Here is a 17,230-nt window from a genome sequence, read left to right as displayed (position 1 = left end):
GGTCCTTAAAATGGCGGCGTCACGTGGTCTGTGACGTGAATGTAGACTGACGGATTGGTAGTTTGGTAGACCACGGATGCGCTCCCGGATGCCAAGTGGATATTATTATTTGCAATCATAGATATTGAAGGAGAATATTGGAGGAATCCCGTTCCTCTGCGAGATTGTTCAGATACAACACAATCAACGACAAACACAGTAAGTACATGCAGTACAATTAGAACAAAACAACGTGATGCCACCCGTTGCCTTGGTTACCCGATCGCATCCACACTCTGATGCGAGTTCAGATCTTGAACGATAACCTCGAGCGTGCCGATGTCGGATCCATAGAGATGATAAAGTGAATCGCATTCCGCACATTTTCCGTAGATTGATAAACCGGACTTTCCAACATCGTCGTGCTATTCGCCGGCAAGCCAGACGACTCGATATAGACGTAGTGACCCGAAGTCTTTCCCGTCGTGTGATCGACGATCGGTCTCGTGTTGAACGACGGCGTAGCGCTGGCGCGTCGCACCCAATCGACGCCGTTCGACTTCAGATTGTAATAGTGGCACATCGACGACTCGAAGCCGCACGTTCCCGCCGGAAACGCGAGCTGGATCGCCGGCGTCGTCGGCGGCACGAGCGACGGTCGCATCGCGCATTCGTCCAAGGCGATGTCGTCAAGAGCGACGTAGCCGCGATAGCCGCCCGTCGACGTGAAGACGAAGCGGACGGCGTACGCGTTGCCGTTCGTCTGCGGCAAATTGACGCTCGCCTGGTTCCACTGCGAGCCTTGGTCGCCCAATCGACTTCACAGTTGGATCTCGGATCCTTGATCGGTTTTGAGCATGACTTCGAGCGTGCCGACGTCCGAGCCGTAGACGTAGTAGGCGAAGTGGACTTTGCACCACGTGTAGGTCGCGCGAGAGGCCGTCGTTAGGATCGCTCGTTGGCCAGGACGAGACGCGGAAACCGTCGAAATGAGATAGTGCCCTATAAAGAAAGACTGCAATGAAAACAGGACCCGTATAATTGCGGCTAAAAGACGACAAAAGTTCGTCGTTTCGAATCGGGAAACGCGCGAATCGGCTACGAAGTGAATTCTGCACAACACTTTCGTAAAACGCGATCGCAAAATCGGTGCGTTTACGCGAAAATTCTTCTGAGAGCAACGTCACGCTAAGACCCCACCTCCACACTTCCTTACCTTGTCTGGCGCCGATAGTGTGATCAACGTTGGGACCGGTTGAAAACGGACTCGACGAGCGAGACTGACGACTCCACGTCAGATCTCCCTCGTCGCTCACGTTCCAAACGCCGCACAAATTCGACGAACGTTCGAAAGTGCACAGTTTAGCTAAGAAAAAAGAAAAAAGATCGACGACGTCGAAAACATCTCACAAAATCATTCGTCTTACTGCAATTCCACTCGTCCGATCCGTCTTTGCAGTCGTCGAATTCGCCAACGTATCAACAACCTAAATCGTAACACTGGAGTCGACTTTAACGTCGTGGGATCCTTCATAGAAGATAAGGACGTGTCCGATAAAAAACGACCAGCGTGCCGAAGAAGAATCTTTAGGTTTTTCTCGTCAGCAAATATCTCTCGTCGACGCATTGTCTTATTGACATAGATCTTTGGTGTTTTGATTGGTTTCGTGGGATCTTTCAAGTCCTTTGGACCAGTCAGAAACCTTTAGTCAAATCGTCATTGGTGTAAACAGTCGCTACCAAAAATTAATTAAGCTACCATCCAGAATGTGCTGATTGATCTCTGGCAGGTGGCGATCTTCCTGTTCCTGGAATAGGCATACCCGTCTAAGAAACAGAGAAAGGTTGCCTAATTAATTAAAAAACAAACCCCTTTTGCGGAATTACTTCGGAGTTGAGTTGACTTGGTAGTAAACTCGTTGTCAGATATTTATAAACGACGCGCATGTCTTCTTGCTCTAAACCACTCCTGGAAGAAAAGAACTATATGCAATCGGCTATTTCCGAGTCTCGGTGTATATACCAAACGATTTGATCTGTGTGCAAAAATGCCGTGTATTTGATCTGAGCAAACGTTTGTTCCGTCTGATTGACAAAGGACTGTATTCGAAGAAAAGTGTGCTTGTCCAACGGCAAAAACGAAATTCCTAAGCATCCGTGCTTCAGAATAAAGAAAGAATCTAAATATCCAACCTGCGTAAACGTCCAAGAGGTCCAGATGATTCCATTTCAATGCGGGAATATACTGGAAAATGAACACCATAAGCCGAAAATCCAAAACTAAAACTATGAAACTCTCTACCTTAGAAAAGAAACTGTGAAGTCGCTTCACAAGTCCGACTTTTCCGTCGGAGGAAACGATGGCAGCAAACGTGCTGTGGAAGAGCTAAAAAGAAAATTGGACGTCAGAAGAGAAAGGAGACACGCGTCTCACTCTAAACATCTTGTAAGAGAGTTTCAATACTGCGCTGTAAACAGAATCCTAAAAAGGTCAAAATCACACTTCTACTCCAGCAATAGAGGAAGGTATTACTTGCACGTCATCTTCCCTATATTCGACCACTGTCTTATCATCTTTAGTTCTTCTTTCGAATGCAGGCAACGAAACCGTCTAGCGCATACAGTACATTGGTTTTTTTTTCTCTATTTTTGGCCCTTCTTCTCCTACCATGATCATCCAGTAGTCCGGCTCCGGTTGAAAAAAGAGCTGCCGCTTCCTCTGTGTGTGCACCGAATCACACGGCCGATCGGGTGAAAACGTTCTGCAAAGACTCTTTGCACAGAATCGTCACACACGGAGGGGAGATCATATACTCGGTGAATTTGACCATTGCCTCGCTGAGTCCTAGGTTGCGGATTTTCGTGTCTAACGAAACGTCGTCGGGCATATAGAACAAGATCTTCTCGTGTTCCTGCGGGTCGTGGATGAGATCGGAGGGGCAGTGAAAATTCAAATGGACTCGTGCAAGCTCTCACCTGCCCCTCTCTTGGACCAAACGTCGAGTTGTAAATGAAAAAGTTCAAAAGCGTCGGATAGCGCCTCGAACTTGTTCTTGCAGGCAGAGAAAGCGTTAGAGAGAAGGCGGTTCGGCCGCCATATTGAATCTGAAGCGCGCGCTAAAAGTTTAAACTCTCAACTTGAAGTATTTTGGAAATTGACTCGATAATCCCTGATTAATTAAAACTTTGTCCTTGTTTTGATTTTTGATTTTCAATTGTGGGCGTTGGCGCGTGGGCGTATTGCGTCCCTGGGCGCGCACGCCACGCGGTGAAGTTATCGTCACGGTCAGTTTCCAAAGCGCGCGGGGCAACGAGCGGTACGTTACCTACGTTCGAAGCAAACGAAGAGACCTGCGCCGTCGTGCTCTCGCGCGCTATCCCTGCCCGGCCCAAGGAGTGAACACCCCCCTCTTTCTCCTTTCGCGCAGGTATGACAGCGGCGACCCTGCAGACGGAGAGAGACGCTCAACACCTGGAAGCAGCGAGCATACTACGCCAACTCGGAATCGATCAACAGCAGCAGGATCATCGAAACGCAACCGATCTTTTGAACGTTCGACTTCCGGTTGCGTTCCAACGAACGAGCGCTTTCGAACGACGAACAATGAGCGCGAAAGCGAGCGACGTCACGCGAGAAGCGACGAACGCGAATCACCACCATCGAACGACCGAAGAAGGAAACAGTACAAGCGAATCGGAAGCCGAACACGTCGTTCCATCGACGGGGGGACCCCCTCGCGGGTCGACCGGTTCGCCGTCGTATATCAAGCAGGGCGTGAGACAGTACCACTGCTCCTATCCGTCTTGCGGTAAAATGTACAGCAAATCGTCGCACGTGGAGGCGCACTATCGCACTCACACGGGCGAAAAGCCGTTCGCCTGCGATCATCCCGACTGCGGTCGACGATTCACGCGCAGCGACGAATTGACGCGTCATAAGAGAAAGCACAAGTACGAAGGGGTTCGGGAAGGGGGGTGTGGTTCTCGTTTTCGCGAGGGCGTGTTACGAGAGTGGGGGGCCCCCGTTTCACTTCCTGCTCCGTCGAAGCGAAGTCAAAACAGAAAACGCCCTCTTGTTCCGTTTTCGCGACGTATCCGCGCGCTTTTTTCAAAGAAGGGCCCCTTTCGAGGAACCCGTCACCGAATCCCCCTCTCTCTTGCATTGCAGCGGCATCAAACCGCACGTGTGCGAACACTGCAGTCGCGCCTTTTCGCGTTCGGATCACCTGTCGTCGCATCGGCGCACGCACACGGGCGAAAAGCCGTACGTCTGTCCGATGTCCGACTGCAATCGTCGATTCACGCGATCCGACGAACTCCATCGGCACATGAAAATGCACGAACGACAAAAGCAACGCGACGAGGAAGACGTCGCCGTCGTCGTCGCGCCGACGACGACCGCGACGACGATGGCGCCTCTTCCGACGGCGAAACCCGCGCAGGAAATTCGCGATCGCCAACGAATGCACGTCGTCGTCGTCGTGCCCGTCGTCAAGTCGCCTATTTTCGTGTCACGTGACCACGTTCCGTCTTCGTGTTGATCTCCTCGCTCCTTTTTTCCTCATCTCTGCAGAGAGTTTTTTCTTCCTCTTCCTCCTCGTTTCTTGCGCTTCTTGCGCGCTTAACTTTCTTTTTGGCTTTGGACTCGCTTGCTTTGCATGGGCACGTTGTTTGTGATTGACACGCGGAAAAAATTATTTGGTTAGTATCGTTCAGTGCGTTCTATAATGTCACCCTGAGCGGAAGGCAGTGAAATAAAGTACACCGCCATCATCACCCACTATGTACTACTTCTGTTCATTTGCTGCATTGCACACCTTGTAGGATTAGAAGACATCAATTGAGGCGGAGATACTGTATTATGTATACATGAGACCGTGTAACGAAACAAAGCAATATGCATATCATTGAAGCAGGATGGAGAATAGAGTAGTATTTGTAGCGCAAGCGATTGACGTAGCCGCTCCACTTCCGTCATTTCCAGTCGGAGCCATTTGGCCTAAAACAGATGAGCGTAGGCTCCACACACTGTCTCCCGTCTCGAACATTTGTGAGTCATCGATAGTCGCGTTTCCTCTTTGATTCGTATAAAAGAGCGTTGCTTAGTCAGCGAAAGGCATAACGTGTTATTAAACATCGACCAGTGACGAAAATCTCGGGGCACCTTCGCTGAGCCAAGGTACAGATGCATGGTGTGATTGGAGGTTGGAACAGCCTGTATATTAAACTTGGACAATCTATTCATCTCCAGTTGAAATTCCAAAGCGGGTTCGAGATGACGATAGATGGTATCCTCAGCATACTAGAAGAAACCCTGTATGGCTGAATGCTCGACGTTAGGTACCCGGATAAACACTTTTTCCTATCCGGGATGGCTGAGTGCTCGACGTTAGGTACCCGGATAAAAACTTCACCGTAACCGTCACATGGTTAGTTTACATACAACAAATAAATTGTTCTCATTTCATGACTGGAGTAACGGCAACTAGTTATTATTTAGGTCTCGGGTGATGCAAATTTTGGTTCGGGATTGTTTACAGATAGCTCGCAGTTTGAATGAAATCTTAGATCTTAGTCTGCAGCTGTGCACTTTGCTGTCGTATGGACTGCAGTTGACCGAACGCGATCTTGCTCAGGCAGGAAAAATAGGAAAAGTAGGTCCTTGTTTTTGCTGTGGTATTATTATTATTTAATTTTATTTAATGTGTTGCGCAGGCGTTTGAGAGGCAATCGTCGCTACTGTTCAAAATTCTATGCAGCGTACAAACTGTCAAAGCTCGTCGCACTTGGCGCAATTCTTGTTGAAAATTGACTACAATTTCTTTTTTTCGGGACAGTTGAGCGGACGATAGGCATTTACTGTATTTATTATAGCGCGTCACGCCCTCCGAGGAATCACATGACCTCTCCACATACGTACGCATCGAAAGCATGGCAGGCGTCTCTGGGACTCCTTACTCAATGGAAGGAGGTCACAGCTCTTCCTCGTTTAGTGCCGCTACGGTCGATGTCGATCGCGACATGACGGGAGGCTTTTTCTCGTCGGATCAGACAAGGCGAGCTCGCGCGAATAATCGCGTCGAGACGAGACCCCAGTCGTTTGTTCTAGATTGGAAGAGCTAAAGAAGATGCTCGACGGCAACAAGGACGGCCAAAAACTCGAATCGATGAAGCGAATCATAGGAGTAAGCGGGCGAAACAGCGAAGCGAAAGCGCGGTCACGTGACGCATCTCTAGATGATCGCCAAAGGCCGAAACGTCTCCGCTCTGTTCCCGGCCGTCGTGAAGAACGTCGTGTCGAAAAATCCCGAAGTAAGAAGGCGCGTACATGTATGCAAATAGATCAAATTGGTATATTTTGTTCAATTAGATCAAGAAACTCGTTTACGTTTACCTGATGCGCTATGCCGAAGAAGAACCGGATCTCGCTCTTCTCTCCATCAGCACCTTTCAGAAAGCTCTGAAGGCAGAGAGACAGAGACATATCAAAATAGCCACTTGATCGACCCCCCCCCCCGACCTGTATTACGTCTAGGATCCAAATCAATTGATTCGTGCCAGCGCTTTGCGCGTACTTTCAAGCATACGCGTTCCCGTTATTGTGCCTATTATGATGCTTGCGCTGAAGGAGGTAGGTTCATCACCCATCGGCCGACCGATTGATCATGCATTCACCATCTGTGTTCAGTGTGTGACTGACATGTCTGCCTTTGTGAGAAAGACGGTGGCTCACGCAATACCAACGACGACGCGAGCGGCGATATTCCGTCGTCGTCGTCATCGAAACGATCGCGAATCGACGCCTTTCGTCAACAGGTATCCCTATGCATTCTTCTCATCGTTCCCGCGGATCTCGACGCGCACGCGCTCTACATCCGAATTCGGCGTCGTGGTCGGCCGTTAGCGAAAATGTTTTTGTGAGTGCATTTTTTCCCTAGTGGGGCCCCCCCTTTCTTTAAATTTTGCATTGGAATGAATGCGTCAGCTGAGAGGGCTTCGCATTAGAGTCGCCGTGTACGCGTACCGTTCGCCCTGAGGATGTTTTCCCTTTCACGGGGGCGATCTTTTCTTTTCTCCTCCCCTTTTTGCGTAACAACGTCGACGACACGTGCACGGTCGCGTGTGGTGTTCCGCATAACGCGCGGCATCGTTCTATTTTTAGTTCGCCGCAGAATGCGCGCGGCGCGTGTCTCGAGCATCGATACGATCAATAACAACTGGTCGTTCGACCGGGGGGAATGCCAAGCATGTTCTGTCGCGATCCCGTGTCGTACGTAATCGTTTCCTACCCGTAGAAAAGTGGACGAGTCACTTGTGCAGTTTCCGTAATCGATTCAAAGCCCCAAGGGCCCCCTCAGTGTAGACCGCTTAATTCTACAATTGGATATTGATTGGGTGAAGTGGTAAGCCCGATGAGGTCGAAACCGCTGTCTCACGCTATCGATTGAAGGCCCAACGCTTCAATTTTATTGGCTCGTTCTCTAAGCCCCGCGCGCGCGATCAGCTCGACCATAAATAGATCGAGGCGGGTTCCGCGATCCCTCGAGGCCCTTTGGGAGACGATTGCGGCCGTTTAATCGCAATTATCGTCGCTCTAACCGCCGCATTCCACGCAACCCGCCGCGAGACGCTACCCTAACCCGTAACATAGCGACTACGATGAATGAGATGGGGGAGTGACCCCCGGCGCGCAGGGGGGCCTTCCGCGCGCGACAATACAATAAAAATCGCGCGCGACATGCACGTACTGTACACACGCTGGGCATTATTATCCAATTCACTCTGATCTAATAGTTCAATTCTGCACTGGGTGGGAAGACGTCTCGCGGCTTTGCGGGGCCCCGTAGCGTATATATAGACACGTCGTCTCCGCTACGCGTAACTATCCATATGATGATCATGTTTCAGACTTATCCTGCCACGACGACAAGTGGCGTCGTCTATCCGGGTTCGCCGACGACCAATATCCAACCGAATAAGGCTCGTCGAACGTCGTGCGGTTTTTCGGCGCCGGAGGTTGCGGCCTCCGATCCCATGCTCGGTACTAGACTCTTAGCACACACGCGCGCGATTGTCTGTTTGTTTTATTTTGCGAACGCGCGCGCGATGTACGGTAGACAGCTGTTCGCGTACGCCTAATCCATCCCAACCTAACCCCTAATCCTCAACCTACCCCTAATAGATCGTAATCCTACCCCTAATCTATATATCTTACACCAACGATCCTTGTTTTGAAAAATTAAGAAAAATTAAAATGAATGCAAAAGCTTAAATAAATCTACTCACCATACCGATCGATCCCTAGCTTGCTCCTGCTCCTTCTCCCTCATCTCCAATTTCCATCTTCTCCCCCGTGTCCTCGTGAGTCCGTATCCCTTCTCTCCCTATTGTATCTCCCCTATATATATAAAAAATAAAATAAATACAAAAACTACAAATAAATCTATTCCCCATACCGATCGATCCGTAACTTGATCCTTCTCCTTCCTCTCCAATTCCCATTCCCTTCCCCTCGTCCTCGTGAGCCCTCACCCCTTCTCTCCTTATTGCATCTCCCTACCTATAAACAAAATAAAATGAATACAAAAGCTAAAAATAAATCTATTCCCCATACCGATCGATCCCTGACGTGCTCCTTCTCTCTCCTCTCCAATTTCCAGTCCCTTCCCCTCGTCCTTGTGAGTCCTTATCTCTTCTCTCCCTACTGTATCTCTCTACCTATAAATAAAATAAAATGAATACAAAAGCTAAAAATAAATCTATTCCCCATACCGATCGATCCCTAACGTTCACCGTCGCCGAAGAGGGAGACCAATTGATGACGCCGTGGGGGTTGTCGTTTGCCGCAACAGATATCACGCTCGAGGCGAGCGTTTGCTCGATCGTTGCACCGCGAGCCAAGTCCGATCCAATCGGTACTCCGCCTCGACCCAAAACGTCGGTGAGCGTTATGGCGACGTCTTCCGCGAGTTCAGGCGTGGGATCGGGGAGAATATTGATGGTCAACGTCTCGTTATCAGATCCTGCTGGAAAAACGATTGTTCCGCTTTGCGGAGAAAGTGTCGTTCTCGATTTCCACGTAAAAATATCACCTTCTCATTTACCGTCCCCTTTTCCCCTATACGTGTCCTTTGCCCTTCTCCGGCATACTCGCTCCGTCCAGTTGAGTGCCCCTAATTAAAAGGAATTAATTGTGATAAGCAAATGCAAAATAACTCTGTACCTATTGATAGTCTTCCTCCACTTCTTGTCGATCCCTTTCCGTCCCTGTGCGTGTCTTCTGTTCTCTTCTCTTCCTTCCAAGTGAGCTCCCTAGATAAAAAGAGAATAAAAAATAATCCAAAAACTAAAAATAAACCGATACCTTATGCTAACTTCCGCTCGACCTCCTTCCTATATAACACACAAAAAACAAAGCCCCTTTAACACATAAAACTACGAGGCACTTATCTGATAGAACCCCTGGAATGAGCCCCCACCGGTAGAATAACACTAAAACAACGAGAAAGAAAAGAATAAATAATTCTGTACAACATATATTTGGGTTTCTAAAAACGTACTGTCCCCCCCCCCCCCCCCCAAAAAAACAAAAGTCGATTTTCCAAATCGCGACTTTGCTCGCGAAAATCTACACAGTTTCGAAACGAAACGTAGCAAGAGCACCGCACCGGTGCCATTCGATTCGCCACGGTCTAATCTACAAGACCTGGTACTACGTTTACCATTTTTCGCCAATTATCGACACTAATTTGAGCGAAATAAACAAATACGCCTACGCGCGTACACGAAAACCGCACCACCTTCGCCGTGCCGCCACTCGGCGACGCCGCGTCGCACGACGACAAACGGCACACCATTCGAAAGCGCATATGGTGTAGTTTACGAATTACCGCCTCTTGACGGCATCCGATACGCCGTCTGCCGTTTATCGCACGCGAAAGAAAAGTGACACGCCCCCTTTTTCGCGCATACGAAATCGGCTAAAACGACACTAAAAACGACGCGAATCCCCGCGAAACGTTCTAAAACGCTTCAAACTCCTCGTTTTGCACCATTTCAAAACGAGAAATTCACCTTTCGAGGCCGGCGCCGTCATCTGGCGACGCGAAGCGCTCGCGCGAGCGTTTCGCTCGATAACGAACGCTCTAAAGGCTTCGAAACTTTCTAATACTTACCTTTGGACGTCGTTCGAAACTTCGCCTCGTCGAATTCGAGCCGAAAACCGATCTTCCAGCGACAGACAAGTGCGCGCTAACATGCGCACGTAATCTCATCGGTTTAACATACTGACGTCACAAATTACTTATTAATAATCGGGTTTTCACATCGCCACGCCACTACAATAGCGTGACAACACTTCTAAAGCAAATACGAGAAGAAAGGACGATCTTTACACGGTCAAAACGTCGAAAACTTTCCCTGTGAAAGTTTGACACCGTCTGATCGCCTATTCCCCGTCTGCTTTGTACCTAACCCGATCCCTAACCCTAAACCTTCACCCCAGTACTTGGTGGTGGCCCCGCTCCGGGCTTAGCCAGCCCCAGATATATCCTCGGGGGTATAGGGGGGTTCGCCCCCCTGGGACCCAGAGGATATGGGCCGACTAAGCCACTGTCGCGGGTGACCCCCGGTCGATAGAAAGTGAAAAATTTTCTCTTATCCGGGACACCACTTAAACTGGGACCCCCTATCCCCAATTCCATCTCCTAATCCTAATCCTACCCCTAACCCCTTACCCTTATCAATCCTAATTACAACCACATTTATTTTCAATATCCGGGCCTTACCCCCAATCCTCACTAACAATGATAAATTCCGCACCTCATACTCTTGATCTTCTTCCCGCTCCCTCCCCTTGGTTGTCCTTCCCTTCCCTTGATTCCTTTCTCTTCATGCCCGTTGTCCTTCTCCGCGCCCTTCCAATTGCATCCCCCTAACTAATAACTTAAAAATGAAACTTAAGAATAACAACCATACCTCATGTCGTCACTCTTCCTCGATCCTCCATCTTCCTATTCGGATTTGTCCTTCCCCTTCCCCTTCCTTTCACGCCCGTTATCCTTCTCCTCTTCCTTCCAGTCACATCCCCCTAGCTGAAAAGAATTATAAATGAAATCTAAGAACAAAATCCATACCTCATGTCGTCACTTTGTTCATCGATCTTCCCTCTTCCCTTTCAATTGTCCTTCCCTTGTTTTTCCCCTCACGCCCGTTGTCCTTCTCCTCTTCCTTCCAGTTGCATCCCCCCCGAGCTAAAAGAAATAAAAAATGAAAACTAAGAATAAAATTCATACCCCAAGGTATTACTCCTTCTCTCGATCTTTTCTTTTTCCTTTTTCGATTGTCCTTCCTCCCCCTTCACGCTTGCGGTCCTCTCCTCCATTCTCCTCCAACCAAGCCCTCCTAGCTAAAGGAAATTTAGGATAGTTGAAGGCTTAAAACCAGACAGCACCTTATAACACTGACCCGTCTTCTCGCTCGATTCCCTCCCTGCACAACACACGGGAAACAAAGCCCTTACAACACCTAAAACTACAGTGCACTTATCTGATAGCGCTCCCCAAACAAGTCCTAGGGACGAAATCAAACTAATAAACGAAAAATAAAAAATAAATAATTACATAATATTCTTTGCTTCTCCTAAAAACGTACCTGAAGAACTCCAATGGGTGCTAAACCTCCTCCCCTACTCGCGGACGGCTCCAAAAAAACTCTCTGCTTAAGAACTGCATTGAAGGCGTACTTCCACCTAAACAAACAGATGAAATCTAAGTTAGGATCTCCAGGCTAGCATCACACCAAAGTGAGACATTCTTTTTGCCCTTCGGACGTCCGGGAGCCTTGTATTTCAAATATTTTAAATTGAGTGCCATCATGTCAAAGCCTTCAATGAGGTGCATTATTTGGACAAACTGAAGTCACGGTGTCACTATGGCAAGAAGACTTGACATAAAGCCAATCGATTACCTGGCGTCGAGACAGGTGAAAGCCGATCTGCTCTAACACAAAATCCAGCAAGACCTAGAGGAAAAAATCAGTTTAGAACTGCAAACAATATGACTAGGATTTAGACGATACTCTTGGTATGTTCATGTCAGTTCCAGGCTTTTGATTCAGCATGAGCTTAGCAAAAACTCCCAAACGAGCCATCTACTGATAAATAAAAGGAAACGTTTGACTCGGATTGGTTCTCTTACCTTGGACACAATGAAGTCAGATGAGAAGCCCGCCACTAAGCTGCCCACAATTCCTCCCACTTCCAACATCCCAATAGCGTATGCGGCTACATAATACAAGAGACCTTCAACGTTTCCCCTTCCCTTCTTTCCCACGTACCAAAGCTAGCCGGAAATTCGCGGTACTGAATCAGGTACATTTGACTCCAATCTGCTATCGACGTCTTGACCACGTAGAAAAGAAGGTAGTTGCCACTCAGCACCCAAAGAAACCAATCAGACAACACGTCTCGCAACGAAAAGCGTTTCTTTTCCGCTGAGGAATTGCTTGTTTCTGACGTGATAGACTTTAGACCAACAGACTCGGATGAGTCTCGCGTGATCAGGAAGATGACAACTGACATGCCCAAGCCGACAGCACCCGCTCCAAAGAAGACGAATCGCCAACCCAATGCTTTCGTAGTAGCGGCAAAGACAATTGAACTCAATGCAGCAGAAACATTGATGCCCATTGATACTGTGCTCCACCAACGTCCAAACGACTCACTGGGAACCCAAACGCGCAGGCCATCCAAATCCCTACACAATATGGCAAGTAAACATTAGGATGCTACGTTTATGAGATATTTATAAGGAAACCTAATAGCAGTCTCGGCTAAAAAGGGAGCCCAGCCAGCCAGCCAGCCAGCGAAATCGGCCGTTCCTTCGCCGAGGACCGTTCGCCCCAGCATGAATTTGAGACTGTTCGGATTTTGCGTCTCCAGAGACTGGATGTACATCGTGCGACGGGGTAGAAGGCGTTGAAACGCGCGGAGAAAGAGTCGCGATGGTCGCGTCCGGGAATCGAAATACCACGTGATACTTCGAGCCAACGGTCTCCCTTTCCGTCATGTCGAAAAAGCGAGGCAAACGCGTACGCGAGGAACTTCCCCTGTCCGACGGGCGATGCGAATTCCTCCTATGGAAACCGGAGGAGCACTTTCGATGCGAGACGCTGGAGGAGGAAGGCGGCTGCGATTTGGGATATACAGTACCGTCGAAGAAATCTTGTGCGTTAGCAAAGACGAAAACGGCGGACTAAACTTTCTCATCAAATGGTGAGGAATTTTTTACCCGTATATTTATATATATATATGTATACATTTTTATTTGTTTTGTATATATAGGAAGGAGGTGACTTGGGCCGAATTGGTGCCCACTTCGAAGATAAACGTTCGATTTCCCCAGAAGGTGATTGAGTTTTACGAAGAAAAGATCAGTGTTGAGCTTGATGCACGTTAGACGTTATAATCTTAGGAGAGTTGAGTTCTTGTTTTATATAATTGTAACATTTGTTACGCGATTCTAATAGCTATAAGTTGACACCTCTCGTCTCCAAACTTGTTCAGCAATTCCTAATACCTGTCTCTTATTTCACTATCACGGAAGCACTCATCGCCTTACCGCACAGAATTCCTTCGTATTTCATATACACGTAGCCGTCCAATCCCCACCCAGTGCCCCACGTATTGCGCACAATCCAATAGGGAACGGGGCCTTAGAGAGAGAGAAAGAGAGGTAACAAAACGATAAATAAATGAATAAATAAATACTATAATTAACGTTATTGATTTTTAGGGTGATGTTTGCCCGTATCGTCATTGCGCAAATGCGTTGGGAAACGAGACGGTTTGCGCATTGTGGACGCGGGGAAAGTGCGCGTCGATTCGAATTGCCGATATAGGCACATGAAAATCAACGTGAGCCTTTTAATTAATATTATTTATTTATTTATTTATTCTTTTTTAGAAAGCGAGGGATCAATTGCCTTGCTACTTCGAGACGACTTCCAGCGGATGCTTGAAACCGCATTGTCCATTTTTGCATTTAAAAGCGCGAAAATTTACGGAGAATGTCACGAAAGCAATCATGCCCGGTTTCGACGAGTCGATCGATACGATTTCAGTCACATGACGTCAATCTGTTTCTAGTTAACAGACGCTTTTTTTGCCCCGTTGTCCCATTGTACTCGTATTTTCCTAGCTAGAAAATATCCTATTGCTCATTTTCGTTTTTGCAGCCCGACCCAAGGCGAGACGTCAGAACGGCTCACGATTTGCACAAGATGCTGAAAGGTCTTCCTAAATCGCGGACTTCGGGTTGGATTGCCCAGAAGAGATTCGAGAGTCTGAGGAAGGAAAGCGAAGACGATTCTTCGTCGTTGACGTCATCAGATGAATTTTTTACCAAAAGGAATTCGTCAGAGAGAAGCAGCAGCGGCAGCGGCAAAAAAAGATTAACAATAAATGTTAACCTTGCGAGCTACAAAAGTAAGACAAAACGTGCGGAAAAGTACTAATTGAAAGTCACTAGTCAACGTTGACTTCCGGCGTCTACCAAATCGTCTCGAAATATTTGCGCTGCTGAAGACTTCGTGCCTTCTTCCAGCAAGGCCTTTATCAGACGCCTGTTCGTGGCTTCTGCCCCGTGCTCTTCGCCCCACTTCTCCAACATTGCGGTAATTAAGGCACCTCTATGTTGCTTATCTCAGGCTCTGGATAGGGTCTCGGTTCGGCGTGCAATGTACTTCCAATTGGGAGCGATTAGGCTTGCTGCCTTCATCATTACTTGTACCTTCGCCTGGTAAAGGAAGCACGACTACTTCCGTATGCTAGAACCAGAACCTTCCATCAAAGGTACCATACTCAGGTACCCAGCATATTCCCAGGTGACGTTTTACTTGTTTTTGTATTCCAAGCCAGGGCTTCCAGGCGGGAGCAGACCCCAGCCCAAAGCTCTATTGCCTATGCAGGCCTTAAGGATCATCACTCGATTTTTTGTGGCGTTGCCTTCAAAGACAGAACCAAGGTAAGAGACAACATCTATGCACACCGGCTCAAGAGTTGGGCCGGTTTTATTTAGTCACCTCGGGTCCCAGAGGTGAATGTGGCTACAAAACAAAATAAGCATTTCAGATCAAATGCAAAGAACCTGAACCAAAACGAGAAATCTTTTGCGCTCTCTTTGCGATCGCACAGATATTGTCCATGAAAGAGCTTGAGGTAATTGAGTGCCCATGATGTTGTAGAAAGTTTCTCGTCTAACCAGTATGGCAGTATTCGCTGTGGCTTTATATATAGTAATAATGACACTAGAGAGCAACCTAGTTTTAGACTTACGTCTAATCTTTGGATGTACTACATTACCCAGTTTGAACGTTTCGTGACTGGACAAGGAACGACATTCTACTTTGTTTCTCGTGTAGCTTTGCGTCGTTGTCTTCAACAGAGCAGAAAGATTTGTCTTAGCGTTTCACGTTTTAGTTTCTGTGACAGTCAAAGGCGACGATTTTATCGACGTTCTCTTTGTCTCGCGTCGAGACGAAACATTGGAGAAATAAATGTAACATTCCCCAATAGAGTAACGTCCTACTTCTTGTTTCTCTTGAAGTAATTGGGTCTCGATACGCGTACAGAATCCTATGACCCTAGAGTAAATTCCTCTTAATTAACAAGTCACTTTTTCAACTGGTGTGGCTCTTCTATTCATTTTCATATCCCTTCTTTTACTTTATAGCCTCCATGTCTAGTATTCCAATTCACAGCTGCTTGCCCTATCAACAATTCAGTTATTTGCAAAACACATAAGCTATTCTGTTTTACTTTCAAACGATTTGTTCCCGGCTCTCCTTCGTTCGTATGTCAATTACGTCCACGTGATCATTCCCTAAACGCTTCTATAAGAATAATGAAAAACGATATAGTGCAAATATTACCACTATTCATTTACTGTGGTCTATTTTTTTTCACGATGAGAAACAGGATTGGCCTCACGTGAAAGACGTCCGTCAGCGTGAGAAGGTAAATTGCGATCGTTTCCTAAAAACTCAAATAAATAAAAGGAACAAAACGTAATTAGAAATCCTACACTAGTATTCACATCCACGCCTACACAACTAATAAATAAATCCAGCAAGATAAAGTGTGACGACGTCGAAGCAAAGAAAGAATTGCCTTGGTTCCACGTTCCAGAAGATCAATATTAGGGAAGTCTCTAAGCACCTGTCATGTGTTAATAAAAAAATTGATATACTCTGATCCGTTCGAACGTCAAAAGATAGTCACAATCGCTTTTTTTGAACAACATTATCTCATCTACAATCGTTTTCCGACCAATTGCAGTTTACAAAAATTCGAGAAAACCAATTATACTTCTTTCGAGCTCGAATCCTTCACCGTTGCAGCTAATCGTCGTCGTGTTGCCACTCGAAGCCTTTGATCGATTCTCTTTGTCTAGGAGATAAATAGAAGAGGAGTTCGAGCACGAAAAACTTCAGCGCGACGCCTCTAAGGAGGCCTGGCGCTTCAAGAAGGATATCTCTCGTCAAAGCACCATCTGAGAGAGAAGTGAGAAAACGAAAACCAAGGCAAACAAACCTGGAAAAGCTGAAGCGACGAGAAAGAGTGGAGTACAGGAACTCCCGTATACCACGTGAAAATCAAAGTTATTTCATTGTAATTTTTACTACAGCACACATATAAAATTAAGTAAATGCCACTCGCACGGTTTTTTTACAAACGCGGCTTGATCTCATGCAGTGCAACGCCACATAGGCAACGTAACAAATCATATCTAGAAAAGAAAAGCTATCATTTGCCGGACAGACAGAGCTATCAAGTCAAACCTTGAGAAAATAGCCATTGAGGTGCTAGAGGCGGGGACTGTGAATGAAGCGACGGTGCTACCGGATGTAGCTGGCAATTACTTTTCACTTATCAGTTGTCCTGCAATCGTGCAGGAGCCAGCAAGTAGTAGACAGCACGGTGGTGAGCCAAATCAGTCCGCAGCCTAACTCACGGTCTTCGTTTGGTAACGCGTAACATAGAAAGGTCGTAACAGAACGTTGAATAAAAGCGGTGCTGTCAGCTGAGCAATGGCGCCAATAACGTCGGATAATTAAATTAGAGGAAAGTGCCGGCCCAGCTGACTCGGCCCAGCTGACTCGGCCCAGCTGCTCGGCCCAGCTGACTTGGCCCAGCTGACTCGACCTAGCCGACTATAAAAACTGAGTGTCGACGAGAGGGAATTCAGCTCCC

At 47.4% G+C, this 17,230-nt stretch overlaps 3 protein-coding genes and 2 long non-coding RNA genes across 8 annotated transcripts; 2 read left to right on the top strand and 3 right to left on the bottom strand.

The window, feature by feature from the left end:
• Positions 1–122: 122 nt before the first annotated feature.
• Positions 123–3,044, bottom strand: LOC136187887 (vacuolar fusion protein CCZ1 homolog). Its single transcript, XM_065975602.1, has 13 exons — positions 2,956–3,044; positions 2,794–2,891; positions 2,648–2,741; positions 2,513–2,590; positions 2,414–2,461; positions 2,282–2,365; positions 2,173–2,224; positions 2,003–2,126; positions 1,867–1,948; positions 1,739–1,806; positions 1,407–1,682; positions 1,196–1,345; positions 123–981 (listed from the first exon to the last, which is right to left on the bottom strand). The coding sequence occupies exons 2-12, from the start codon at positions 2,865–2,867 to the stop codon at positions 1,342–1,344; spliced, it is 984 nt and encodes a 327-aa protein (XP_065831674.1). The 5' UTR covers positions 2,868–2,891; positions 2,956–3,044; the 3' UTR covers positions 123–981; positions 1,196–1,341.
• Positions 3,045–3,195: 151 nt separating this feature from the next.
• LOC136188543 (uncharacterized) lies at positions 3,196–4,692 on the top strand. The gene is made up of 3 exons (XM_065976277.1): positions 3,196–3,296; positions 3,408–3,930; positions 4,148–4,692. Exons 2-3 carry the CDS (start codon positions 3,410–3,412, stop codon positions 4,518–4,520), a joined length of 894 nt encoding a protein of 297 aa, XP_065832349.1. The 5' UTR covers positions 3,196–3,296; positions 3,408–3,409; the 3' UTR covers positions 4,521–4,692.
• Positions 4,693–5,895: 1,203 nt separating this feature from the next.
• Positions 5,896–8,691, top strand: LOC136188223 (AP-3 complex subunit beta-2-like). The gene is made up of 7 exons (XM_065975949.1): positions 5,896–6,035; positions 6,089–6,164; positions 6,217–6,291; positions 6,350–6,445; positions 6,515–6,610; positions 6,668–6,795; positions 7,888–8,691. The coding sequence occupies exons 1-7, from the start codon at positions 5,911–5,913 to the stop codon at positions 8,033–8,035; spliced, it is 744 nt and encodes a 247-aa protein (XP_065832021.1). The 5' UTR covers positions 5,896–5,910; the 3' UTR covers positions 8,036–8,691.
• LOC136188224 (uncharacterized) lies at positions 6,346–10,224 on the bottom strand. Of its 2 annotated transcripts, XR_010670163.1 has the most exons (9): positions 10,155–10,224; positions 9,344–9,471; positions 9,203–9,291; positions 9,072–9,152; positions 8,752–9,005; positions 8,594–8,697; positions 8,436–8,539; positions 6,509–8,377; positions 6,346–6,439 (listed from the first exon to the last, which is right to left on the bottom strand). It is a non-coding gene; the product is annotated as an uncharacterized lncRNA (long non-coding RNA). The 2 variants fall into 2 exon arrangements; XR_010670162.1 differs by having other exon boundaries at positions 8,752–9,152.
• Positions 10,225–14,399: 4,175 nt separating this feature from the next.
• On the bottom strand, positions 14,400–16,390 carry LOC136187940 (uncharacterized). Of its 3 annotated transcripts, XR_010670047.1 has the most exons (7): positions 16,062–16,390; positions 15,924–16,012; positions 15,797–15,870; positions 15,704–15,747; positions 15,341–15,621; positions 15,061–15,285; positions 14,400–14,983 (listed from the first exon to the last, which is right to left on the bottom strand). It is a non-coding gene; the product is annotated as an uncharacterized lncRNA (long non-coding RNA). The 3 variants fall into 3 exon arrangements; XR_010670048.1 differs by having other exon boundaries at positions 15,341–15,747; positions 15,797–15,860; positions 15,910–16,012; XR_010670046.1 differs by having other exon boundaries at positions 15,341–15,747.
• Between the last annotated feature and the right edge of the window lie 840 nt (positions 16,391–17,230).

This window comes from Oscarella lobularis, chromosome 6, assembly GCF_947507565.1.
Source record: "Oscarella lobularis chromosome 6, ooOscLobu1.1, whole genome shotgun sequence".
In the NCBI taxonomy this organism is placed as follows: Eukaryota; Metazoa; Porifera; class Homoscleromorpha; order Homosclerophorida; family Oscarellidae; genus Oscarella; species Oscarella lobularis.
The sequence above is the reverse complement of the archived record's forward strand: the minus strand, read 5'-3'. Positions and strand labels throughout refer to the sequence as shown.